Source organism: Natrix helvetica, assembly GCF_964273705.1.
Source record: "Natrix helvetica genome assembly, chromosome: 6".
NCBI lineage: Eukaryota > Metazoa > Chordata > Lepidosauria > Squamata > Natricidae > Natrix > Natrix helvetica.
In genome coordinates, this window is record NC_138553.1 from 73,575,895 (window position 1) to 73,603,067 (window position 27,173).

The window sequence follows — 27,173 nt, forward strand, 5'->3', positions numbered from 1 at the left end:
GACTTCGCAACTAACAACAACAGACCTGGGATCTCTTGGTGGTCTCCTATCTAATGCTATTCAAGCTTTTGCTTTTCTCAGGTTCAGCTAAGCTCAGCGAATGCCTTCACCTCTTAAAATCAGCCAAGATTCTTGCCCATGTTCCCAAGAAGGTTTGCCTTCGGTTATTAGGCCAGGGATCTCCAGATGGTCTCCTGCCCAAGTGCAAAAGGGGGCCTATAACCTGCTTAAATTTAAATTTTCTTGAGAGCAGCCCAGCTTTTCCGATCGGAAAGGGCCAGGTGGTGGTGCCCCGGGGTTCTTCTCAGGGCTGCCGCCTCTCAGCCTTCCCGGCCCCGGCCCGGTTCAGCCGGCGTTCCCTTCCGCCGGGCACGGCAAGCGGGGAACAGTTGGGGAGGAATGGGGGGAGGGGGGCCGCCGCCGGTCGCATGGGCCCAGAGGAGGTGGGGGCGAAGGCGGGGAATGGGGAGGGAAAAGCCGGCGCCGGGCTGGCAGGGATGGTTGCTTGCCTCTTGGAAAGAAGCGGAGGAGAGGACGAAGGAAGCTGGCTGAGAGAACCGAGGGTGAGTTGGGGCGACCCTCGGCGCGCAAAGGGGCGGCAGACCGGGCTGCCCCTCGACCAGGAGGGCAGGGCAAGGCAGGGCAGGGGACCCGCGGGATGGAGCGGTGCGCGCGTGCGAGGCAGGCAGGACGGGCAGCCGGAGCCTTGAAACGGGGAACGAGGCGGGGAAGCAGCTCCGCCACCAGGACGGTTCCCTGGAAAGGAAGGCTGGCACCGTCCCTCCGCCTCTCCCGCCTGCCGCAGCAGCAGCCGCCGCCGACCTCGCGCGGCGGTCCTTGGGGGCACTGCGGAAGCCCTGCCAAAGCGCCCCTCTCCCGCCTCGGCGGCTGCAGGGGACCCCGCCGCCGCTTCTTCTTCTTCCCCGCCCTTCCCAGTTAGCTTGCTTGAAGCTCCGGGGAGGCGGGAGGAGGGTCGCGGGAGTGGAAGCGGGGGGGGGGGGGAGGAGGTCTCCCCGGCCGGGAAGGGCTGAGAGGCTGCCGGCCCCTTTCGCAGGAAAGTTAACTTTTCTGGGCGAAATCTCCCCCCCCCCCGGGTGGGTGAGTGGTCGGCTGTCCTCTTCAAGGCCATCGCCGAGGCTGGGAGCCTCCCTTCCCCTCTGCCGTCTCCGCTTAAGGTTACGTTGGTCCCCCGGGCTGGAGGGGCAAGAGCTCCCACGGCCACGCGAGACGCCACACTCCGAAATACTTCCCCCCCTTTTTTGGCAAAGCGCCCCCTTTTGACCTCTTCCGCCCCTTCACGCCCTCCGTGTGTGGGTGCGCGCGCGCGCGCTCGAACCCGCGTGGGAGGGAGGACGCGCGGACCCGGGTGCACACCTGCGCTAGCAAATGGGGCCACCGTCGGCGTTAGGGATGCGAGAGGCTCTTCTTCTTGATGGAAGAGACCGGGGCGATCACCTGTCCTGGGGAGGTCGGACGCCGAGCCCGTTTCCCCGTCTCCAAGTCGCCAAGCGGACCTTCTCTCCTGGGTTCTCGCGCGTTCCCAAATGGTCGTGGGATGCCTTTGCCCCTGGCTGTCCGGGTCTCGCGTGGGACCGGCTGTACCTGGGGACGGTGCGGACGTGGCTGTGTTCCTCGGGGCTAACGGATTGCGGGGATGGTTGGGGATGGACAGGATGCCTCTCCTTGTCGCCAATGACGCCAACAAAACCTACACCTGAAACTGGGCTACGAAAAAAAGAAAGAAAGAAAAAGAAGAAAGAAAGAAAGAAAGAAAGAAAGAAAGAAAGAAAGAAAGAAAGAAAGAAAGAAAGAAAGAAAGAAAGAAAAGAATTGGCTGAGAAGTCCCCCAAACCTGGTCTCTCTTTGAGGCGTCCTGCGTCTCTTTCCTACCAGAAAGGCATGGATTTCCCCACTTGAAAAAACTTGAGGCCATTCAAGTTTAATTTAATGAAGCCAGAGATGAATTAACCTCTGGATGAGCGGTGGGTACCTCTCTTGGTCTTCATAGACATGTCAGGATCACCTTTCGAAAGGAGCTTTTCCCAAAAGCCCAATCAGGATGGTTGAGTAGGTTTTCTTTAAAAACAATATTTCTAAGGATCTGCATAGCGGAGCTGCAAGACTCAGAGGAATCTTCTAGGTAATGTACGATGTTAATAATTTGCAGCTGCGTAGGAGGCCTATAATGGAATCTGGAAGGGTGATATCTAGGGGATCAGTAATTTTGGAGGATGCTGTACCTGTAGGACTTGTATAGGATTGCACTTTTTCAATGCGTCAGCTTTGTTAATTTGTGTAGTGCGGTATGTGAGGTGTAGTAAAATTACAGTGTACTCTAAGGCTGCACCATAATTTAGCCCCAGAGCTAAAAGATAAACCATTACTTCCAAGTTGTGGGAATATTTTCTGCTGGGTGTTTTGAAAAATGAAGATGAAGTTTAAAATTTCCTGGATGGATGTACAGGTTAATGCATTGAATAGTTATGTGCAAGGGCTGTTTCTCTGCTATTGTTTGAAGTTTAGCATCTGTTGAGAAAGTCCATAAAATATGTTACATTTTCTGTTTACGGTGTCATTGAGAGACATTCTCAAAATGTTGCTACAGCTATTCTAAGGTAGCTTTTTATTATTTAAGAATTCATAGCTATGAAGGGAGCCTCATTTTTTTTAATTTCTATAGATGAAGTCAGTTCATGGGAGGTTTTATTGGTCAGAGTAGCAGTTTTACTGCATTAATGTCACTTCTATTTATTTATATTCAGAGGGAATAAACCCCACTGCAGTTCATTGGGACTTATTTCCAGTAATAATACCTAACATTGCAGCCACTTTAGATCAAAACCTTTTTACTTAATTAATTTAGCAGAATTTAAATTCTAAGTGGACCTAGAGAATTGCATTGTAAACATCTATATGTTAAATATACGAAGAAGAAGCATATTGTATATTTTCTATAAGGGCTCTGTCAATTCTTTCTCAATTCTCCAATGAATGATCAGAATGGAAAGCTATACCCATAATAAAAAAAATAGCTGCATAACCCATAGAAATAACTTTTTTTATTCTGCATAACTCATAGAATAACTTTTTATTCAATATATTTGTCAGTTTGAAAAACACTTTCATTGTTTAATGTACTTTGGCTTGTTGGAAAATCTCTCACAGAGGAAACAATAGCATATATTATGGGACGTTATTAGAAACAATATAATTACTTTATAATCAAATTCATCATTATATATTTCTGACTTGTAGATGGTGAATTTTCAGGAGCAGAACCTATTTCGACTCAGAACCTGTTTTGGTTTTTGCAGACAGATTCAAATCTTTTAACCGAGATAAAGAACATGTAAAATTGGCTTCTGTCACTATTTTATTTTTGCTAAATCATATTTTGCTATTATGTAACAGAAGACCAAATTGATACAGGAGAGAGTTTTAATGTTAAAGACGATAAGTCTTTGCTTAAATATTTCTATATATATTTCTATATGTCTGCTAGACAGATTAGATACTATCCATACATCATAAAGTACAATCTGTAGGTCAAAATTTTGAAATAATAGCTTGTCAAAATCTGAAAATATAGTTTATAGATTAGATTATTATCTTAACTGGATCTGTTTGAATGCTTCTGCATTTCTATTAAACTACAATTATATTTCAGTACAAAAAAATCTAGAACCCTTTCATTCTTTGTTCACCTAAGAGTGAGAGAGGAAAAATCTGTACAATCTGTGGCACTGCCCTTGGCCCTTTGAAACTAGTTAATGTTATTAGATGGATTTAGAACTCTTTATAATTAGGAACAGATTCATAGTTGCCTTTTTATTTACATTTCAAAAGTAAAATAGTGAACTAAATGCAACCGAGGTTGGTAGAATCTAAGGGAACAAAATAGACAGCAGAAGAGTGGAATCTGATGGAATGATTGTGATTATACGATTAAAATTAGGTGCCACAGTAAGAGAGGAGACTGAGAAATTCCTCTTACTGTGGCATCTAATTTTAATCGTATAATCAAAATCATTCCATCAGACTTCAAGGCATAGAATCCCTCCTCGGTTAGGAAGTGACATGAGAGTATTGATATTATGCAGCAATAAATACTGTTGTGTCCAATATAAAAATCTCGTGCCCCTGAAATGTTCTTTTAAGCAGCTCAATTATAAAGCCAAAGAGGATGGCCTTTGCCTATTTATGTATTCTTCCTAGCTTATGTTCATCCTCTTGAAACCTCCGTTGCATATGGATCAAACATCTGGCGTCTTCACGAATTGGCTTCTTCACAAGGGTGCAGAATTTTATGCTCCTAATTTTTTATGCTTATTTTTTTTTAAAAAAAACATTAACATCTAATTAAAGTACTTTGACGAAATTAGACTTCTTTTTAATGAGATTTTTATTAATTGTGGAAAAGTTTGGAGTGGCACAAACACATTTAGGTAGAGATTCAACACATTTTCCTCCTTTTCATTCTTGTAGGAGCTGTATGGTAGATAATTCCCCGGGGGGATAGATTCACACAGTATATATTAAAATATTACTGTTTGTTGTTGTTTGCTACTGAATTATTTGTGGAATCTTTTATCTCTACAGTTTTATGCTGTACTTAGAGAATTAACGAATGAAGGAAAATATAAGTGTCTCAGGATAATTTTTCGCTATCCAATTTGAACAGGTCGCCATTATTTTTTTTATGCATGTTTTATTTATTTTATTTGTATAACATTCAATTTCCATCAAAACAGTGTGTGATTTGAGTAATTTTTAATCAATCATAATCCACATATTTCTTGTAGAATTCATCACAATCACAATAATTGATAATATAATAATATAATAACAATGGTACTTAACATCTTTAATAACTCTCCAGATTAATATTTCCTCTTTTTATGTCTCCTCCTATCTAACTTCTGTTTCTGTTATCTATCTATTGATAAAATACATCCCATATAAAAAAAAGTTTCTTCTTTATCCTTAATAGTAAGTCTTAATTTATCCATTTTGGCGCATTCTAATATTTTCTTAATTACATTTTCATCTGACGGAATCTCATCATTTTTCCATTGCTGATGAGAGAGAAATTCCCTGAGGATGGGCACAAGTCCAAAAGCTGGAAAGATTAAACCCCTCGTCCCGGTGACTGACCCAGATTGGATCCTGCAATTAAAGCTGTGAAACAAAGATTATTCTCAAAACACAGAGAGAGGCATAATGTGTGCCTGATTTCAGTTTTTAAATGGTCATGCATTCATTTTAACACTGACTTTATTGGAAAGAACTACCAATGATTTAGAAATACAATTAGATCAAATTAAGTCATGTCTTTTTCTGTGAAGTTTGCTGTTTACTTGGTTAAATCCTCACACATATGACAAGTTCTCAAAAGCAAGTTTTGTTGGGGTCAAGATGATTTATCTAAGATGAACATGTAAAAGAAGTAGAGCTTAAATAACAAAACCCTATATTACTGTTGATATTAGCTTCTTAAAAAAGAGCATGAATATTTTTGTTTTCTTTGTTTCATGGCTGAGCTTATGTGGTTTAGAATTTAAAGTCCAATACCGCAACCGCAAATTATTTTGCTTTTCTTTTCGCTACTATGCTATAGATTTTCAACGCTGCCCTGTGGAATTCATGACTAAAAAACAGGACCAGTTCTTGCCACAAGTATAGTGGCTAGGACATTATTTAGGCTAGCAATGCCATATAAGAATTATTTTGTAGCTACTGTGTGTCATTAATAGGAAACAATCAAAGACTGATTGTTTTTAATTACATAAATGTGCATAATAAGGAAAGAGACAATTTTTTTCCAAAACTGATCTTGAGCTTTAGCAAATAAGCAAAAATGTTTAATGCAGGCAAAGGGAGATACTTACTCTATCCCTATCTGGACATTGTTTAGAAGCCTTCAAAAACAGGTAAAACTTAGTTTGAAGTCAATAAATAGATAACAAATAGTACTTGGTAAAACACTGAGCTTGTCAATCAGAAAGGTCGGCAGTTCGGCGGTTCGAATCCCTAATGCCACGTAACGGAGTGAGCTCCTGTTACTTGCCCCAGCTTCTGCCAATCTAGCAGTAGAAAAATAGGAGCCACCTTTGGTGGGAAGATAACGGCATTCCCTGTGCCTTCAGCATTGAGTCATGCCAGCCACATGACCATGGAGATGTCTTCAGACAGTGCTGGCTCTTCGGCTTTGAAATGGAGATCAGCACCGCCCCCTAGAGTCGGGAACGACTAACACATATGTGCGAAGGGAACCTTTACCTTTTTAGTACTTGGTAAGAGATCTAGGAAATTTATTTCAAGCCTTAGTTTTTCCAATAAAGAGGCACTAATTTTTTGGTATCCTGTTATATCAAGCTTATAGCATTATTTTTGTCCACATGAACTTCATTAAAAATTAGAGCTTTGCTCTTTTAAAAATTACAAAATGATGAATTTCCATCCTAAAACCTGAATATGTTAGACGAAGGATTCGGCCAATAACAATATAAAATGACTGGTGTTCCTTTCAAATGCGAAATTTCGGGGGGGGGGGGGGAAGCTAAAAAGTCTCGTAAAAATAAAGCAAAATGAACCCTTGGCAAAGTACGGAGAAATAGGTAATGGAGCAATTGTAGGAAACGCTCTTGAAGGCGTTGCTCTTGAAGTTATTTCCAGAGATATCAGAACTAGGAAGAAAACTGAAAAAGTAAAAAGTTATAGTACCAAAGAAAGGTGGGTTTTCCAAAGATTGGCAAGAAGAAAGTTTTGGAGGAATGGAAAAAACATCCTTGGTTTGCTCTCAATTTGGGGAATTCAACTACACCTGCCTGACATTAAGAGAGAAAAAGTAATAGATTCAAAACTGCTGACCAGTGGTATATTCTGCCAGTTCTTACCGGTTCAGGCGAACCGGTAGTGGCGGGTGCTGGAGGCTCCGCCCACCCACCCCAACTTAATGCGCCACCTGAGCATGCGCAGAAGGCAGTACGTGCATGCGTAGTGAGCGAGCATGCTTACATTTGCGAACTGGTAGAGAAGGTGAGTGAATCCCACCACTGCTGCTGACACTGGGAATAAAATTGTGACACAACTAAGCAGCCACAGGAAGGCTTCCTACAGAAGGGGTATTTTTGCCTTATGGAGAACAGACTTGCCTTGTTAAGCAGGCACTGATTCCTCTCTAACTAGCTGTTTGTGGCAATGCCTTTTGGGGATCCCGAAAGCTCCAGGCTGTAGACAGATGGCGGCAATTGCTTCCTGCATAGGGAAAGGTGAGCTTAATGAACAAATTCAGCTAACTGCTAATGAGTAAAGTGCCACCACTAACAACACAACGATCTTCCCCTCCTCCCATCTGATTATCAGGATCAGCCGACAGCTAAGGGTGAGAATAATTAAATCTCAAGGCGGGAGTGAGTTTTCTGGCTTGGGAGACATTGATTTGAGCTCTGAATGAAATCTCTGAAATCTATGGCCCGTAGACTTTCAACTTGTCCTTAGTTACATTATTATGGCCGCTAATCCCTTATTAGGGATTAGGTGGCTCAGTGGCTAAGATGCTGAGCTTGTTGGTCAGAACGGCAGTTCAGCAGTTCAGCAGTTGGAATCCCTAGCACCATGTAACGGAGTGAGCTCCCATTACTTGTCCCAGCTTCTGCCAACCTAGCAGTTTGAAAACACATAAAAATGCAAGTAGAAAAAATAGGGACCACCTTTGGTGGGAAGGTAACAACATTCTGTGCTCCTTTGGCATTTAGTCATGACCACGGAGACGTCTTTGGACAGCGCTGGCTCTTCAGCTTTGAAACGGAGATGAGCACCACCCCCTAGAGTTGGGAACGACTGCGAGGGGAATCTTTACCTTTAGTCCTTTATTATTCATAGACTGCAGAGGTGCATGAGTGCAAACACCTGGATGTGTCTGTGTCTGAAGAGAGCTGGGAGGCCAAAAGAAGCAACTCCCACCGTCCAGTACGATCCCACAGAGTTGGCCTCCTCAGGGTGCCGTCAGCCAGACAGTGTTGGCTGGTGACCCCCAGGGGGAGAGCCTTCTCTGTGGGAGCGCCTTCCCTCTGGAATGAGCTGTCCCCGGAGCTTCGCATAATCCTCCCGGTCCTTCTGACGCGCCCTAAAAAGTTGGCTTTTCCAGCAAGCCGGCCTGGCCTGTTAATTTTTATCTAATTTTTAAAATGTTAGTGTTATATTAATTGGGTTTGTTTTGGGGATGATTTCTAATTTCCTTTTAACTTTTGTAATATGTGTTTCTTAATGCTATACGCCGCCCTGAGTCCTTTGGGAGAAGGGCGGCATATAAATCCAATGAAACAAACAAACAAACAAACAAACCTTTGGTTTGAACTTCTGTTTCTGAACATTGCAGATGACCAAAGGACACATTGAATGCTAGCATGACTCTCAGAAATCGCAATGCTCTTTTTCACAAGATGGAAAGGAGAGAGTCTAGATCTAGGACTGTGATGGCAAACCTACGGCATGCATGCCACAGGTGGCACCCAGAGCCCTCTCAGCAGGCATGTGAGCCGTCGGCCCAGCTCAGCTCCACTGCATACGCACTGGAGTGTGTGCCTCCCACTGGCCAGCTGATTTTTGAGTCTGTGCCGTGCATGTGGGGGGCGTGCACATGCATGGGAGGTTACATGGGCATGCAAGGGGGATGCCCCTTTTCTGGTCCCAGGAAGCTACAGGGAGGCCTGCTAAACACAAAATGGGGGGTATGGGGGTGTCACACACGTGCATGGGGGGAGCACAGGGGGGGTCACATACTTTTGCAGGGGTGGGGGCGGAGGGGGAGCAGGGGGTGGAGCACATTGCATTATGTGCCCCATCCCCTGAGGGGCATGTGAGGACAAAAAGGTTAGCCACTACTGGTCTAGGACATTTCTATCTGGTAAGATATCAGGAGTGTTTACGGCATGTGGTCAAAACAGTCAAAAGGATACCTATAATGATGTGATTCTATCTGTGGATTTTGACCGTGTGCCCAGGGAAAATCCATTGCTTGATTTCAATAACTTGGTTTACAAATCCATCAATGCATTTCCTTGTGGCTTAAGGTGAAACCTTTATAAAGCAAAACGATATGGAAATTCCACCTACAGCTAGAAATCTTTTTTTCCAATTTGAAGGCTAAGGAGAAGAAGCTATAGATTGCCACTAAAAATATTTGATCTGAATGTTGGATCTGATCTCCATTTAGGGTATGTATTTATTCAACTGCATCTAACAAGTAGGGTGAGAGCCAGTTTGTTGTGACGGTTAAAAGAACCAGGAAACTGAGTTGTAGCCTCCCCTCAGTGAGTTTGGGCTCGTGCACAGGTGTCAAACTCGTGGCATCACATGACATTTTGCTATTTTTCCTTTGCACAGCTGGGGTGGGTGTACCCTGTGCGTGACGCACTTGGCCCGTAGGCCACCAGTTTGACCCCCCTGGGACTAGTGAGTTTCCCTTAGCTCCAGCAGGAACCAAGGACAAATTATTTTGTGGAAGTGTTATCAAAAGCACGGACTTATTTATGTAAGTTTTCAGGATACAAAACCAACTTAAAAACCCTTCCTAACATGACACTGGCCGAAGGTAGATTTCTGTGCTAGTCATAGATTCGGCTTAAAATTACAGCACGTAAAAATCCTCTTTCATTTAGTTTTTTTTAATGAAATTAAAATGAAATTTGCTCATTTAACTTAAAGGGGGCATTGTGAATATAGTGGTATTGATGTATATACAGGTAGTCCTCAATTGATCCCAAAAGTTATGTTGTTAAGTGAGGGTTTGTTGATTTCCCAATTTTATGACCTTTCTTGCCACATTTGTTAAGTGAAGCACTGCAGTTGTTAAATTAGTAAAGCGGTTGTTAAGTGAAACTGTTAAGCGTTGACTTTGCTTGTCCAAAGGTTGCAAAGGGGGATCAAATGACTCCAGGACACTAGAACCGTCATAAATGTGAGTAACTTGTCAAACTTCTGAATGTAAATCACATGACCTTGGGGATGCTGAAATAGTCATAACTGTGAAAAAAGGTCATATGTCACTTTTTTCAGTGTCGTAACTTTGAACGGTCACTAAATGAACTGTTGTAAGTCGAGGACTACCTGTCAGAGATTGGGGTTAATGTCAGGGTTCCAAATGGCATCCAAAAGTAAAGCAGAGTCCAAGGCAAAGTATGGCTCAAAGTTCCAATTTATTAAGAGAGCCATGTTGACACTTCTGGGAAAACCCGAATCTGAAAGCTTCCCAGTTTTCCCCACCCAGTTGAAGTTCAAGATTTTGCCCCCATGCCCACAAGTCCATCACATGGTCCAATCTTCCACTGCCATGCTGGCAGTTCCCCCCATCCAGCTCCGGTCAGGTGCAGAGGTACAAAGACAAAGGATGACCTTGGCTTTCTAGAAAGAATGTTGTTATGACTACCTAGCATCTAACACCATACAATCCCACCTCCCATTTTCCCACAATAGAAAATGCATAGTAGAATAATAGAACAGAAAAGATGGCTGCAGGCCTGACACTACCTGTATTTAATTGTAACCTGCTAATTCCTGAACTCCGCATGCTAGCATGATGATGTTAGCCTTTCAAGCTAGGGAAAAGATATTTAACCATAGAAGATTAAAGGATAGGTTTTTAAATTGTGGTTTGATTCCTTCCCTGACCTGCTGAGATGGGTTTGTAGTCCTCAAAGCCAATGTCGTAAAAGGAGTAGGGATACAATTGGTGAAGAGGCTTCATAATTACAATAGTCAAATATGTTTGGCTTCCAGGTGAAAGACAGAGAAGACAAAGGCAAGAGAACATTAATATGAATTCCATTTTCTCATAGATAAGAACAGTCCAGGAGAAGCTACGCTCCACCCCTTAAGATTTGTTTCAATACATTCACTTGTAAGAAAACCTATTTATTTGTCTTACTAATACGTTTCAAATCATCTTTAACCATATAAGTGAACCTTAAAAGTCAAACAGATACATCACGTAGTGGTTTCAAAACAAGAAACTGAAATTAAGTTAGATTATCAATTTAACCTTTCTTATAGTACTAGTTTATGGGTCTGGTTATATATGTGCGGCATTTTCAGTTTCGCTCATCTGCATCTTTTTATACTTCCCTGCATTATCGGCATTTCATGGATTTGCAAATCTCATATGCAAATATGAGCTTAATTTCCACCTTTTTATTATTATGTTTGATGTTTACAATTATTGATAATGATGTAGATTGTGGTTCCGTGAGGGTGAAAATTTACAAGAGAGTTCATCTTCTATAGGCATATTGCATGTCAGTATAAAGTTATATAGGAAAACCTGAATAGGATACCCCTAATTTAAACAGCAGATAAAGGGGAAGAAATGATGTAATAAAAAGCAAGAGCACTGGGTCAGAAAAATGGAGTTCAGGTAGAAAAATTGGAGTAAAATGAGGTCATGATAGAATAATGGTCTGTTACAGTGGTGAGATTCAATTTTTTTTACTACCGGTTCTGTGGGTGTGGCTTGGTGGGAGTGGCATGGCTTGGTGGGAGTGGCATGGCTTGGTGGGTGTGGCAGGGAAAGGATACTGTAAAATCCCCATTCCCTCCCAATCAGCTGGCACTCAGGAGGCAGAGAATAGATGGGGGTGGAGTCAGTCAGAGGTGGTATTTACCGGTTCTCCGAACTACTCAAAATTTCCACTACAGGTTCTCCAGAGCTGGTCAGGACCTGCTGAATACCACCTCTGGTCTGTTATATTGTTCGTATAATTTTTTAAAAAATGGTGCTGTATTTTGGGCATGGATGTCTGCAGCATTTTTATATGAAGTTATCCATAATTTTTTGTTTTGTGACTTATGCAGTACTGTATAAAGGTGTTATGTAGGGGTGCAAAAATGATGTAAGTTAGGAATGTTTTCAGAAATGGAAGTGTTAATGGTTTATTTTCATCAATTAAAAAATGGAAAGTCATGGATGTTGTGAAAGTAAATGAATATTTTGGTCATATTAAATATAGATTTGATTTGGGTTTCTCTTCTGTTCATTTACTTTCCATTTGCTTAATTGATAATAGTTTATTTTTATCAATTGTTTTTAACACTTCTATTTCTATTTTTTGCACAGTACTGCAAATTTAAGGTATATTTTCATATACGGCTTTCCATAATTTAAACATTATTTATATTACCCTAATTTTACTATTTTATTTTTAGCTTTCCCCCCAAAATATGTTGATTTTGTCTTCAACTTCTCATAAAGCATTGCGTTTTTAGATGCACCTTGTAAATCTTTTTTAAAAATAGCATTTTTTTTTGCAAACAAGTAATACCAATAGACCATTTAATCTTTATTCCTGTAGTACTGGGGTGTCAAACTCAATTTCATTGAGGGCCGCATCAGGGTTGTATTTGACCTCAGGGGGGGGCATAGCTGGAGTGGGTGTGGCCAGCTCAAAATCCATCTATCCATCTATCCATCTATCCATCTATCCATCTATCCATCTATCCATCTATCCATCTATCCATCTATCCATCTATCCATCTATCCATCTATCCATCTATCCATCTATCCATCTATCCATCTATCCATCTATCCATCTATCCATCTATCCATCTATCCATCTATCCATCTATCCATCCATCCATCCATCCATCCATCCATCCATCTATATCTATCATCTCTCTCTCTCTCTCTCTCTCTCTCTCTCTCTCTCTCTCTCTGTGTGTATGTGTGTGTGTTCCAGCATAACTTTGGAACACCTCAAGCAATCTGAACCAAACCTGGTACACAGATGACTTACCCTCTGGAAAAAAATACTGTGGGGGTAAGACATCCCTAACACCCGTCGGGGTATGTGTTCTGTTAAGATATAGCCAGTTGTGCCTTAAAATGGCTTCTGCTGTACTGTCATAAAATGGCTTCTACTGTACATCGCAGTGGAGTTGCCATGGTAACGGCTTCACCGTATTCCACAAGGGGGCTCCCTCTGGTATGGGGGAAAATCCAACATTAGAAATTACATTTGGTCCGGACATTTTCAAGGCTTTGATTATTTTTGAGGACAAATGTGTGGCTTCTGGGGGCACAGGGAAAACATTTGTAACTGATTTAATTGTCGCTGAAATCAGGGCTTTTCCTGTCTAATACAGGATTAGGATAAATAAATTCTTGGGCAACGCTGGGTTATCAGCTAGTTATTGATACAGTCCATTAGCTCCATGCATATATATGTGTGTGTTCTGTATAAAAGACGAGGACTAAAAAAATAACTTTGCCATATATTCTTCTCACTGCTGTTGTTCAGATTAAAGAGAATGAAAGACTTGCATTTATTATAAAAATAGCATTACAAATAAAATTACATGTAAAAATGACATTTATGCTATGTACATTTCAATATTTCTAGTCTGCATTGATAGAAATGTAAGGATTTGTTGTTTGTAGATACGTTAATGTAGTATAAGAGATGGATTCAGTGTTTTTGTTACCGTGTTTCCGCAAAAATAAGACAGGGTTTTATTTTCTTTTGACCCGCGAAATAAGCACTTGGCCTTATTTTCGGGGAGGTCTTATTATTTTTGAGGTGGAGGAGGCAGCGAGCATGGTCACCTCATGGCTGCTGCTGTGTTGCACTATTTTCAGGGAGGGCTTATTTTGAGGGGGAGGGCTTATTTTGGCGCATGCACTCAAAAGCCTGATTGGGCTTATTATCCGGGGAGGTCTTATTTTCAGGGAAACAGGGCAGCTTGTTTATTATTGAAAAATGCTTGAAAACCAAGTCCATATTTAATGGGGACCAGCGGTATTTAAAAATATGGAAAATTGCCGAGGTTGAAAATTTAACAAAGAATGTTGAAAAATTCTATTGTAAAAGTAAAATGCAGGCAGATTTGATAACCATTTATTAATGGTGTCCCTCCCCTTACCAGATTCTTTGTAAATGTAGAAATGCCACTTTGACTAGAAATATTCCATTTAAATGTCTGTATTTCTCTCATGACTATGTAAGAATACTATAAGCATAGCAGTAAAAATTTATTTTGATAGATTGAATTAAGCAAAAAAATCAGATTATTAAACAGAATTCAAAATAATCATGGCATGAAGAACATCATGCTTTAATTTTAATAAAAACTTCAACTAAAATTATTATAGTACGTTAGGACTCTTAAATTGGGATACAAATATACTATCTCTTCTAGTGATTTCCAGGAGCTGATCTCGATCAAAGGTGAACCTTCTCTACTCCAGCTTTTCAATCATGGTGCTTACATTATGGAGTAGCTACCCCATTTCCCCTTTATCATTTTAGGAATTATTTAAGGCAGAGTTTCCTACGGGACCTTTGGGAGCAGCTGAGAGTATGCTATCTTGTTTTACTGCTCTGCTTATTATTTTGTTACTTTTATTGTGGGTGTTTTAATTTGCTTTATTTTTCCTGCTATATGGATGTTTTATTCCCTTATTGGATTTTTTTAATTGCTAACCACCTGGTAGATTGCAATAATAAATTAATTGGATAAACAAACCAACAAACTAACTGAGGCCAAATCAGCCCTTTTGGCTCAGGGGCTATTGAAATTGGCTAAGGATATTGGTATCATTCAGATTGCTTCGTTGTTGTTTTTTTAATTTATAGCTGAGATATAGATGTGATATATTTAGCATTTCCTTCTAACTGGCATATATAGTTCCTGCTGTTATTCTTCGTATGCCCAGTTTTTGTACTGTGACTTGACAGGATCACCATGACTGTTTAAGAATCAGATTTAGTATCAATTCCTAAGCCTTTTAGAGGTCTTGCCACCATGTTTATTCCGATATTTTGTTTGCTGGTTATCTTTTATTTTGAACTACTCAATGCTGTAATAAATATTTGGTTTGATTTTGATACTGCCAGGTAGAATATTAAAGCAGGAGAGGCAAAAATTGGCTTAAGCAGATAAGGCCCACTGAATCTTAGTTGGGATAAAGAATTCAAATCTCTGGCAGTCTGACAAGGTTCTCTAATTAATTAATTTATTTATTAATTCCAGGCAAGATGTGAGAAGAGGATGTCAGACAATCTTAATTAATTTTTTCATGTTTATGTAGTGTATATTGGAGGTGGTGACCCTTTGAGAGCTTGTATGCAATGAAATTTCATTTTAATGTACGTTGATTAGTGTGCATTCAGAGTGACAATAAAGTTAGTCTATGTCTTCCGTTTCAGCATTAGCCCTATTTAGACTGTTGGAAGAAATGTCCTTCTGGATTCACTTCCAAGTGGGGAAAAAGACACTGGAAAGATGGAGGCTGCTTGGAATGATGGTTTAATGGTGGATAGGGTCACATGCTTCAAGGGGGAGCAGATGGACCCTGTGAAGGTGAAGGCGGTGTTGGGCTGGCAGGCTCCCAAAACCCACAAGCAGTTGCAGAGTTTTTGGGGGGTTGCCAATTTCTATCGCCAGTTCATCCCGTCCTTTGCCCAAGTGGTCCTTCCACTAACCGACCTCTTATGCACAAAACATCTCACGACAAACCCTCAACCGGGAAGCCCAGTTGTGTGGACAACAGCGTGTCAGTAAGCGTTTGAGCGTCTGAAGTCTTTATTTGCACAAGAGCCAGTACTGAAGCATCCAGAGCCCACTAAGCCATCTGTGGTTCAGGTAGACGCCAGTGATGTGGCGGTGGCTGCAGACCTCTTACAAAAGAACAATGAAGGAGTTCTACAGCCATGTGCCTACACCTTGAGGAAGTTGTCAGGGACCGAACGCATCTGGCCCATTTGGGAGAAGGAGGCGTTTGCGGTCCTGTGGGCCCTGTTGATGTAGTGGCATTTACTAGAAGGGGGAGGGATACCCTTTGAGGTCTGGACAGACCACAAGAATTTGGAGGCCCTCCAGACCACACAAAGATTGTCACCAAAACAAGTTAGATGGGCTTTGTATTTTCGGTGATTCAACTTCCAATGAAAATATATACCGGGGGGCAAGAACTTCTTAGCCGATGCCCACTCCCGCAAACCACAGTATCATAATAAAAGGGAGGATTTAGTGCAGGCTATCATCCTGACCCCACAGCCTTAGGGTGCTAGCCACTCAACAGGCCGCACCGGCACCAAATCTGTCTGCCCAGGGGGAGGACCTCTCCAGAGGAATCAAAGCAGCACTCCCAATAGACCAGTGGTTTCAAGAAAATCAAACATTAACACAGCGAGAGGGCTTTGCCTGGAAGGGGTCGAAGTTATATGTACCAAGTGTGGTACGGGTGGCCCTGCTGCGTCGCTGCCATGATGTTTGCTTGGCTGGACATTTTGGGTTCCTCAAGGCTCTACATTTAGTAAATCGCCAGTTCTGGTGGCCCCACATGAGGAGGGACATAGAGGAATATGTGAGGAGTTGTGTTGTTTGCACTACCATGAAGTCCCGGCCTGGCTAGCCTCCTGGACTTTTACAGCAGGTGGCAGATCCAATTCAGCCATGGGAACAGATAGCCATGGACTTCATCATAGGTCATTTGGACGACAATAGACATGTTCTCCAAGCATGCTCATTTTGTAGCATGTACCAGCCTTCCATCTGCTAGGAAGCTAGCCAAACTGTTCATTACCCATGTGTATAGACTCCATGGCATCCCCAAAAGGATAATTTCAGACAGGGGAGTGCAATTCACTGCCCGGGTCTGGCACAGATTTGTGGCGATGGTGGGGTCGTCACAGGGACTTAGTACAGCCTTCCACCCCACGACCAATGGTGTTGAGGAGAGAGCAAACGCGATGGTGGAGCGCTACTTAAGATGTTATGTCCAGTACCAACAGACTGATTGGGCTGAACTCCTTCCCTTTGCGGAGGTTGCATATAACAATCCAGTGCCTTCAGCATTCCCTTATTTCAGAACAGATAAACTGAAAGGATTAAATGTGATTTTCCTGTGCCAAGCTACCATACTTCTATTTAGGAGGAATGTAAATGTATCCTACTTGTTGTTAATAAACTATTTGTAGCTAATAAATAAACAATCCTCCACCCCACCCCCATTGTTTGGTGTTTTTCAGAAGCTGCCCTTTCATCAAGGTGAACATGGACTACAAAAAGACTCAGGAGTTTAAACACTGTAAGTTCTCATCTTTTGTGGAAAAACAGCACAAAACTAGGTTGATAACTGATCTGCATTTACATGCAAGTAAGTCTCATTAAATAGAGTACTTCTAAGTGCACGCAATTTGGTTTGCCCTAGAAATGAGATACTGTGAAGTTAGAAAATAATACGAAAAGTAACTTTTCCCCCTGAAAAGCTTATACAATACAATACAATAGCAGAGTTGGAAGGGACCTTGGAGGTCTTCTAGTCCAACCCCCTGCCTAGGCAGGAAACCCTATACCGTTTCAGACAGATGGCTATCCAACATCTTCTCAAAGACTTCCAGTGTTGGGGCATTCACAACTTCTGGAGGCAAGATGTTCCACTGATTAATTGTTCTAACTGTCAGGAAATTTCTCCTCAGTTCTAAATTGCTTCTCTTCTTGATTAGTTTCCACCCATTGCTTCTTGTTCTACACTCAGGTGCCTTGGAGAATAGTTTGACTCTCACTTCTTTGTGGCAACCCCTGAGATATTGGAACACTGCTATCATGTCTCCCCTAGTCCTTCTTTCTCTTAAGCTAAACATACCCAGTTCCTGCAACCGTTTCTCATATGTTTTAGTCTCCGGTCCCCTAATCATCTTTGTTGCTCTTCTCTGCACTCTTTCTAGAGTCTCCACATCTTTTCTACACCATTGCAACCCAAACTGAATGTAAATTAAAGTTGTTATAAATAACTGAAGAATTGAGTGTCCCCTCACCCTGATTTTCAGTCTGTATAAGAAATTCTGGCAAATGGGGAAATACAGGTAAAAATCAGTTTAAAACATTCAAAACTGGGAATTATGGAGGAATTCTTTAAAAAGCAATGAGATAAAATCACCATCATGCTATCTGTTCACAGAATTTGCACGATTTCATTGAAAATCTCTCAAAGTTTAAAGTTTGATAAATAAAGTAGTAAAAGAATCTGTAAGATATACAAATGGATGGCTTGCCTGAGAGACAAAGATTGCAGTTATGTTGATTTTTAGAAAGCTAAAATAATTGTGAGCAGCAATGGTGGCCTATAGAAACATTTACAAAAATAAATATCATTTCAACAAAACTAAATGTGGATATGCATCATTTAAGTGACATTTGGGTGATTGAAATAATATGTTGAATAATATATTCAACCTATTAATATTTAGGAAAAATGAATGAAAGGCAAATATACTTCTGATATCTTATTATCTGAATCTGACTAACGTTTTAATGGTTCTAGTCATTTCAGATAATTATTGGATTTATCATGATTAATAAAATACAGAAAAAAGACCTAATATAGATTTTTTGAAACACAAACTTTTTGTACATAGTCATATAGACATTTGGAACAATAATGTAAACATTTTCTAATACATGAAGGGGAGAAGAAAATTAAATGATTTGTGTTTGCAAAAAATTGAAAGGTGACATATGTTTTCTAGAAGTAATTCCCTATTCCATCGTTCCCCAACCTTCTGGACACCAAGGACCAGTTCCGTGGAAAGAGGTTTTCCACAGACCTGAGGGAGTGTGGTTTCATTGGCTGCCTGCATCCTGCGGATGGGGCTTTGCTTGTTTGCACAGCCCGGTTTCTGGCATGCTGCAAACCAGTGTCAATCTGGTGATTGGGGACCTCGGCCCTATTCAATAGATTTGTCGTTACGTCTTTTAATGATGGGAACTTGTTTTAGCATGTCTTCTTTAACAAGCTTGTTTTCTTCCTTGCATCTACATCAGGATGTCAAACTCACGCTCACGGGCTAGATGCATCACGCGCTGGCCACGCCCACACCCAGTTTAGCGAAGGGGGGAAAAGTTACGATATGTCACATGATGCCCCCATGATGACATGAGTTTGATACCCCTAATCTAGATAATATCCATCAACTTGCTGAACTGGGGGTATTTGTAATGAGACACTTCAGCTGTTAGCCTTTATCTTCCTCTCATAAATTTGTGACAGAAAATAAATAAGATGTATTCCAAGCAGGTGAATTATCAAACCCTTGTATCCAGTATCATTGTTTTCCATCTGATTTCCATCTACATTTTCAGAATCCAGAAAGGGAAGTTATACCGTATATGATTAAGCTAGAGAGAAACCAGGGGATGCTTTCAGCCAACATGGAGAGATGATTCTGTGAAAGAAGAGGATTGCTGCAAGAGAACAAGCATGGCATTTGCCCAATCACACATCATGACGGCTAGAAGGCACCAACACAGTCGACTCATAATCGAAGTAGATGAGTACAGCTCCAACCCAACACAGGCCTTCACCTTCTACAACATTAATCAGGGACGTTTCCAACCACCACATGTACAAATGTAAGTCCTACCATTCAGCTGAGGCTGTATCACAGATTACTAAATGGTTATTGCTGTTGTTCTGATCTAGGCTTCCCAAGATCATGAAGCAGACTCCTCGTCCTGATAAAACCTCTTTTATTTAGGTTATAGGGAATTCCTTTCCAGCAATGTTCCGGCCAACAGTCTTTCAAGAGATTTCACAACTACAGACTTTCATCAGGCCAGGCCGATATCTTCCAAACGCCATGCTGGAGCAGCAATTACTTTGCAAGAAGTCAGGAACAGATCTTCATCATAATGAACTAATTGTCTCCTGCAAACTCCCCTCTCCTTTTGCTCTTCTTTATTCCCTACGGGAGGGGCCATTCACCATCCACCTGTATCTTTACTCCCGAGTTGGTCCTTGTTCCTTAGCTGTTCCCTTCTCCTGGTAGCTTCTGCGTATGCACACCCTGGGAACATGCTCCAGCTGTTCTTCTGCCCCACTGATATCCGACTCCAAAGACAGTTGATAACTGTCGGATGGCCCTAGCCCCATCTTTGCCTCCAATGCAGAGGAATCATCAGAGCCTTCCCCAGACTCCAGGACTGGCCCATGTTCCTCCCCAGACCCACTGTCTGAGTCTGCCACTGCTGGCCCTCAAGAATAATTGCTAAGTAAAATAAATATTTCTATGAATAAAAGCAAAGGATAACTCTGTGGGTATACATGTATGCATGTCATAAAGTAGCAACAAGCAATTACAGGAATTTTAACTCCATGTAAAATTTCAGCAACATTTGCTAACCATACCGGGTAACCATACTGGACAAAAGTGAAAGGGGGGAATGACTGAAACTTTTAAATATATTAAGGGTGTGAATAAGGCTCTAGAAGGCAGGATTTTCTGAATTAAGCAAAAATTAAGAACACGGGGGCATAACCTCAAATTGACAGGAGGGTAGTTCAAAAGTAGTTAGAAAGTATTATTTCACAGAAATAAGAATGCTTAGATTGATAGATGATTAGAGTAAATAATATACGGGATGTTTGGAATTGTTAGAGTGGTATACAGCGGAAGTCAGGGGGTTGGGTTTCTGTGGGAGGTGGGGGAGGGTTAGGGTGGAGGGCGGGGTATTATATTTGTATGAATAAATTAGAAGATGGGATTAATGAAACAATGTTATTTTAGGAGAAATTTATATTAAGAATTATGTATGTTAAATTAGCTTAGAAGATGGGATTAATGTGTTATTATTAATCTAAGAGAAATTTATATTGTGTTTGTTGGGAGGAGAGGGGATACAATATGAGTAATTTACTTTAAGATGGGGGAAGGGGAGGGGGCAAAGTATTTGGTATAATATTTGAATGTGAATTTTTGCAGGGGGGGTTGGGGGCGGTATAGTTTTTGTATGAGATTTACAATGTATGGCGGGGGGGGGTGAAAAGGGGGAAAATCTGTTTGTACAAAACTCTTTTAATAAAAAAAAAAGAATGATTTTATTAATGATGTGTAAGAACATCATGATAGTTACAGAAGTAAAACCAAATTCACTTCCTCTCCACACAAATAAATTAATGTTGCTAAGTTCAAGTGAGTAGGAAATCGGTCAGGAGAAAATGTTAATACGGTAAACACAAAGGAAGTCCACATGAAGGAAATGCAAGGTGGCTGTAATGATTTTCCCCCTTAGTGTCAATTTCTTTCATCACTTTCAAGATATGAATTGTTTTAATTTTATATGAATTTTGTTAAAAGGTATGATTGCAAATAAAGGTACTAAATACTGTAAAAAAAAAAAGAAAAAAAAAAGAAAGAGTAGTGGAAGCTTGGAAGCAACTTCCAGCAGAGATAGTATGTCAATCTTTAGTCACTGAGTTTAGACATACTTAGGTGACTATCATCTGACAAAAATTAAACAATAAATAAATTAAAAAGAAAAGAAAACAAACAAATAAAAACTCAAAGAACAGACTGGATGACCACTGGGTCTATTTCTGCCATCAGTTTTCTCTGTTTTTTAATGTGATATCTGTTTTAGGACAAAACATCTTATTTATTGTATGGCTAGATCTGCACGCTAACAAAAGAATGGCCGAGCTAATGAAATAATGTGGGCAATCATGTGAAAATACTTATTTTAATTCCGATCCAATGTGAATAACAGGATAGTAAGATGTAATTTAAATAAGTTTTATTTATTTTTTACTTTTTGGTAGATGAAAATGTCTGTAAAGGTAAGTTGCTCTTGAAGGTGATTTACTTCTGATGTAACAATAAGCACCATAACTCCAAAATGAAAACTATTAATAAAGTTGAGAGACACACAAGGAAAAGAAAAAAAATATTTCACTGTAACAACTAAATTCAGTATTAAAATATAAAACTAAATATTTTCTAAGAAATAAAAATGAGCAATGGTTTTTTTTCCCTTTCAGCTAGGAAACAATTCTGATTAATTTCAACTAAATAATGTTCCTTCCCTTCCCCCAAGAAATCACGTATAAAGTGTAATATATGACATGCAAATTACAATAATTAACCTGGCAGGACATTATTTGCCTACTCTCTAGAACCTTGATGGTGAATCTATGACATGTGTGTCACAAGTGACATGCAGAGCCCCCCAGGCATGCAAGCCGTCACCCCAGCTGAGCTCCACCGTGCCTGTGCGCGTGCCTCCTGCCAGCCAGCTGATTTTTGGATGTGTGCCGTGCATAGGCGGGGGGTGGGATTCATGTGGGAGACCCATGTGCATGCATGGGGAGGAAGGGGGCTCACACGCATAAGCGCGAGGGTGGGGGGAATGAAAGGCTCCCCCCCCCGTGGCTCATTTTTGGTCCTGTAGGGAGATTTACTAGGCCCAAGACGGGCACCGAGGGAGTCATGCAGGCATGCACGGAGGGGTGGGAGCATAGGGGGTGTCATGTGCACATGCGTGCGCGGGGTGGTGGTGGTTTCACGCACACATTGCATTATGGGTGCGAGCGTGCATGTACAGATTTTCAGCACACGATAACAAAAAGGTTAGCCATCACTGCTCTAGAAATTAAAACTGAACCATGGATTTTTTATCCACGTTTCTCAATGCCCATTATCAAAATTTATCTGCCACTGGATCTCAAGAAATAGGAAAATGCTTTTAGCCAGGAATCTGCATTTACTTATTTTGCTTTATGTTCGTTATAAACTTTATTCTCTGTTACTATTTGTACTTGTAGAAAATTTTGGGTAATTTCCAGTTGTTTTCCATAAGATTTATTTTTTTCTTTATTTGTAAGATGAAATCTAATTTGGAAGCAGAGGTTGCATCCTACCTCTCAAATTCTAGCAGACCTGTTCTATTTTGTGATGTGCAGAAAATATTGCATTTTTGTACATTCGTTTTCATATATCGTACATGAAGTTATTTTTTAAGTGTTTGATTTTATTTATCTCTTCTGAGATTGACTTATCTCCAAAAGAAAGAGAAAGCTTGCTGGAGAAAGCTTGTCAATTTTGCTCTTTTATTTGCCAGAAGGACAGTAGGGCATTATGAGGCTGAAGTATGTAGTCTCAGTAGGTTTCTGGGTGTGGATTCAAAACTCCAGCCTCTACCCTACAGACTGATCTTTGCCTTTACAAAACACACACATGCAACTGAATCATGAAACTGTCCATTTTTGTTCTATCAAGGAAACATAAAAGTCTCTAAGGAAAAGTATTCTAATTTATTATTCTGCACAGTAACTTAAAATGCATAATTCCTAATTTGTTACATCTTACGTAGACGTCAAAAACTATTTGTCTTAAGTTTCAAGTTAAACATGTACTGATATTTCATTTGGTGTGTAATGCGGTATTAATGAAAAGCACGGCAGTGAAGCCTTGCAAAATGTTGCCTCGAAAAACTAGTTTTGCTCATAAGCCACGGTGTCTATTTTTAAACTGTATTTAAATTTAAAATATTTGAAGGAAATCTGCAAATGGACTTCTTTAGATGTAAAAACTAACTCAGAAAGTGCCTTTCATTAGGAAAAGTTTAAACATAGTTGTAATACAGCTGCTTTGTCTAAGAATTGGTTGAAAACTCTTGGAGTTGAAATTTGTGTGGCTGAGCTGAATATTGAACTTGTTTTTCAGATACGCTGAAAAGATACTTTATATTGTGGCTATCAACTCAATACGTGAATATAACATAAAGCATCTATATTTATGTCTCAAACTTTATACGTAGGGTAGATCCTGTTCCACACGATGCTCCCAGACCTCCAGGGTACACCCGTTTTGTTTGTGTGTCTGATACTCACTCCAGAACAGATCCAATTCAAATGCCGTATGGAGATGTTTTAATTCACGCTGGTGATTTCACTGAACTGGGACTTCCTAGTGAAGTTAAAAAATTCAACGAATGGTTAGGTGAGTACCATGCAAGAAATAATCATGAAAGACTGTTACACTTGTTCAACCCCTTGATACCTTTTTTTCAGGTACCTTGTAGATCAGGGCAGTGGTGAAATTCAATTTTTTTTTACTACGGGTTCTGTGGGCGTGGCTTGGTGGGCATGGCTTGGTGGGCATGGCAGGGGAAGAATACTGCAAAATCTCCATTCTCACCCCACTCCAGGGGAAGGATACTGCAAAATCTCCATTCCCACCCCACTCCAGGGGAAGGATACTGTAAAATCTCCATTCCCACCCCACTCCAGGGGAAGGATACTGCAAAATCTCCATTCCCACCCCACTCCAGGGGAAGGATACTGTAAAATCTCCATTCCCACCCCACTCCAGGGGAAGGATACTGCAAAATCTCCTTTCTCAGCCCACTCCAGGGGAAGGATACTGCAAAATCTCCATTCCCACCCCACTCCAGGGGAAGGATACTGTAAAATCTCCATTCCCACCCCACTCCAGGGGAAGGATACTGTAAAATCTCCATTCCCACCCCACTCCAGGGGAAGGATACTGTAAAATCTCCATTCCCACCCCACTCCAGGGGAAGAATACTGCAAAATCTCCATTCTCACCCCACTCCAGGGGAAGGATACTGCAAAATCTCCATTCCCACCCCACTCCAGGGGAAGGATACTGTAAAATCTCCATTCCCACCCCACTCCAGGGGAAGGATACTGCAAAATCTCCTTTCTCAGCCCACTCCAGGGGAAGGATACTGCAAAATCTCCTTTCTCAGCCCACTCCAGGGGAAGGATACTGCAAAATCTCCATTCCCACCCCACTCCAGGAGAAGGATACTGCAAAATCTCCATTCCCACCCCACTCCAGGGGAAGGATACTGTAAAATCTCCTTTCTCAGCCCACTCCAGGGGAAGGATACTGCAAAATCTCCTTTCTCAGCCCACTCCAGGGGAAGGATACTGCAAAATCTCCTTTCTCAGCCCACTCCAGGGGAAGGATACTGCAAAATCTCCATTCCCACCCCACTCCAGGGGAAGGATACTGCAAAATCTCCTTTCTCAGCCCACTCCAGGGGAAGGATACTGCAAAATCTCCATTCTCAGCCCACTCTGGAGCCAGCCAGAGGTGGCATTTGCCGGTTCTGCGAACTACTCAAAATTTCCACTGCCGGTTCTCCAAACTACTCAGCATTTCTGCTACCGGTTCTCCAGAAACTGTCAGAACCTACTGGATTTCACCCCTGGATCAGGGGTGTGAAGCTCAATTTCATTGAGGGTCGCATCAGGGTTGTGTTTGACCACAGGGGGCAAGGGTGGGCATGGCCAGCTCAACATCATTTGTCTACGTTCCGTTTTCAGCTATGACAGCCTTCTCCAGCCCTCTGCCAGTGAAAACGGAGGTCGGGTAGACAGCACACGTCCCTCTGCAGGTTCCCCGAGCTTTGTTTTCACTGGCAGAGGCACCGCAGGCTAGTCCTTTGCTGTTTCCAGGGCGGCCCTGCGGACCAGATCTAAGCACCCCGTGGGCCAGATCCAGCCCCCGGGCCTTGAGTTTGGCACCCCTGTTGTAGATGATTGATTGGCACTTTTGAGTACAATTTTCAAGTTAGATTACCTATCTGTTTAACCACCATGCCTTCCAGTTTATAATTAACAAGTTTATTCTCATTTAGAAGATTCCTTAGATGGAGCAAGTGGAATAACAGTGCTCAGATAATCTGGTAAACTCTAGGATTGAGGCTGGAAGAAGCAGTGGAATCTGTAGGTGAACTGTACTTTAAGGGATCGTTCCTATAGTATCTAACTAGAGAAACGTACTGGAAGATGATCAGATGAAGAACTGCTAGAGTCTTCTGCCCTTCTTTAGGACCGAATGGAAATTCGAGAGGCAAAATGGAGGGAGTAGATACAGACTTGCAAAATTTACCATAATTCCAATTGTGGAAACCTCAGTCGTACCAATGAAGCCTGCACCTTATAGGTCTCTTGGTTCATGCCTACTTCACTACTGACCCACCTTAGTGACCTGGGGAATGAAAAATAAAATAAAATTCCTTTTACTCCCTTAGAGTAAAAGTCTTAGAGGTTAGAAAGTAAATAACTCATCACAAATTCTTAGCACATTCATAAGTTTTATAGTGGCTGACAGATCTGCAAATCTTCTCTCCTATAGAAAGACAGAATATCGCAGAAAAAAGGAAAATACATTTCAGGCAACAAACATCAGTGAAGTTTCTTTGTGTTCTGACCTAGGCTTCCCAAGATCATGAAGCAGACTCCTCATCTTGATAAAACTTCTTTTATTTAGATTAAAGGGAATTCCTCTCCAGCAAAGTCCCGGCAAACAGTCTTTCATGAGATTTCACAACTACAGAACTTTATCAGGCCAGGCCGATATCTTTCAAACGCCACGCTGGAATAGCAATTACTTAGCAAGAACTCAGGAAGAGATCTTCACCGTAATGAATTGAACTAATTGTCTCCTGCAAACTCCCCTCCCCTTTCACTCCTCTTTATTCCCTATGGGAGGGGCCATTCACCATCCACCTGTGGCTTTACTCCCAAGTTGGCCCTTGTTCCTTAGCTATTCCCTTCTCCCGGCAGCTCTGCACATGCGTACATTGGGAACAGGCTCCAGCTGTTCTTCTGCCCCACTGATATCTGACTCCGAAGGCAGTTGATAACTGTCGGATGGCCCTGGCCTGAGGTCCGTTGACCAGGTCTGCTGGCGGGCCATAACACTTTGCAATTTAGAGCCTGCATCAGAAATACTTTGTATTTAATCAGTGGACCATGCCTTAAAAGCTGCATGACATGATCACAAATACAAAACCTTAGGAATTGAATTGGAGCCAATCAGTATCAAATGGAATCTATAGCTACCTTGTATTTTAAGTCTGAATTTATTTGGAAGTGGGAAAAGTTTTTTTTTTTAAGTTTTCCAAATAAAGCATAGATCAAACTTCATTACCTTTCAATTATTTTTCTTGAACTGCACTTGAAGTAAGCATCCCTGTTTCCAAATATGGGGAAAAAAAATCTCTTCAAGAAAGCAGTACAAAAAATATTGCCAGTTCTGCCAGACCTCTGGATCGGTTTGGAAAAAAAAAACGCAGTTTCTCTTCCATTTCAGGCAGTGGGAGGTAAACGTACTTGAAAGTGAATAGAAATTTCATTCTATAAATAATTCCAAATTTATTCATTCGATTAGGGGTGTCAAACTCAAGGCCCACAGGCTGCATCCGGCGCAAAGGGTGCTTAAATCTGGCCCATGGAGCCAGCCTGGAAATATGAAAGGACCAGCCTGTGATACCTCTGCCACCCAAAATGCCCAGCATGGCCATGCCATGTCCACGCCCACCTTGACTATTTTCACCATGACCATGCCCACCCCAGCCACACCACC

General features: G+C 41.5%; 1 protein-coding gene across 5 annotated transcripts in view; it reads left to right on the forward strand.

Annotated features, from left to right (window-relative positions):
- Nucleotides 1-494: 494 nt before the first annotated feature.
- Nucleotides 495-27,173, forward strand: part of MPPED1 (metallophosphoesterase domain containing 1) — an 83,948-nt gene continuing 57,269 nt past the window's right edge. For 2 of the 5 annotated variants that reach the window (XM_081958722.1, XM_081958725.1), the window contains exons 1-4: nt 1,336-1,982; nt 17,025-17,083; nt 19,138-19,407; nt 23,590-23,771. In XM_081958722.1, the coding sequence (XP_081814848.1) occupies nt 19,256-19,407; nt 23,590-23,771 (334 nt within the window). In that variant the 5' untranslated portion in view covers nt 1,336-1,982; nt 17,025-17,083; nt 19,138-19,255. Of the gene's footprint in view, nt 564-1,335; nt 2,141-17,024; nt 17,084-19,137; nt 19,408-23,589; nt 23,772-27,173 lie in introns of those variants that run through there. The other 3 variants (XM_081958724.1, XM_081958723.1, XM_081958726.1) reach the window with 3 other exon arrangements.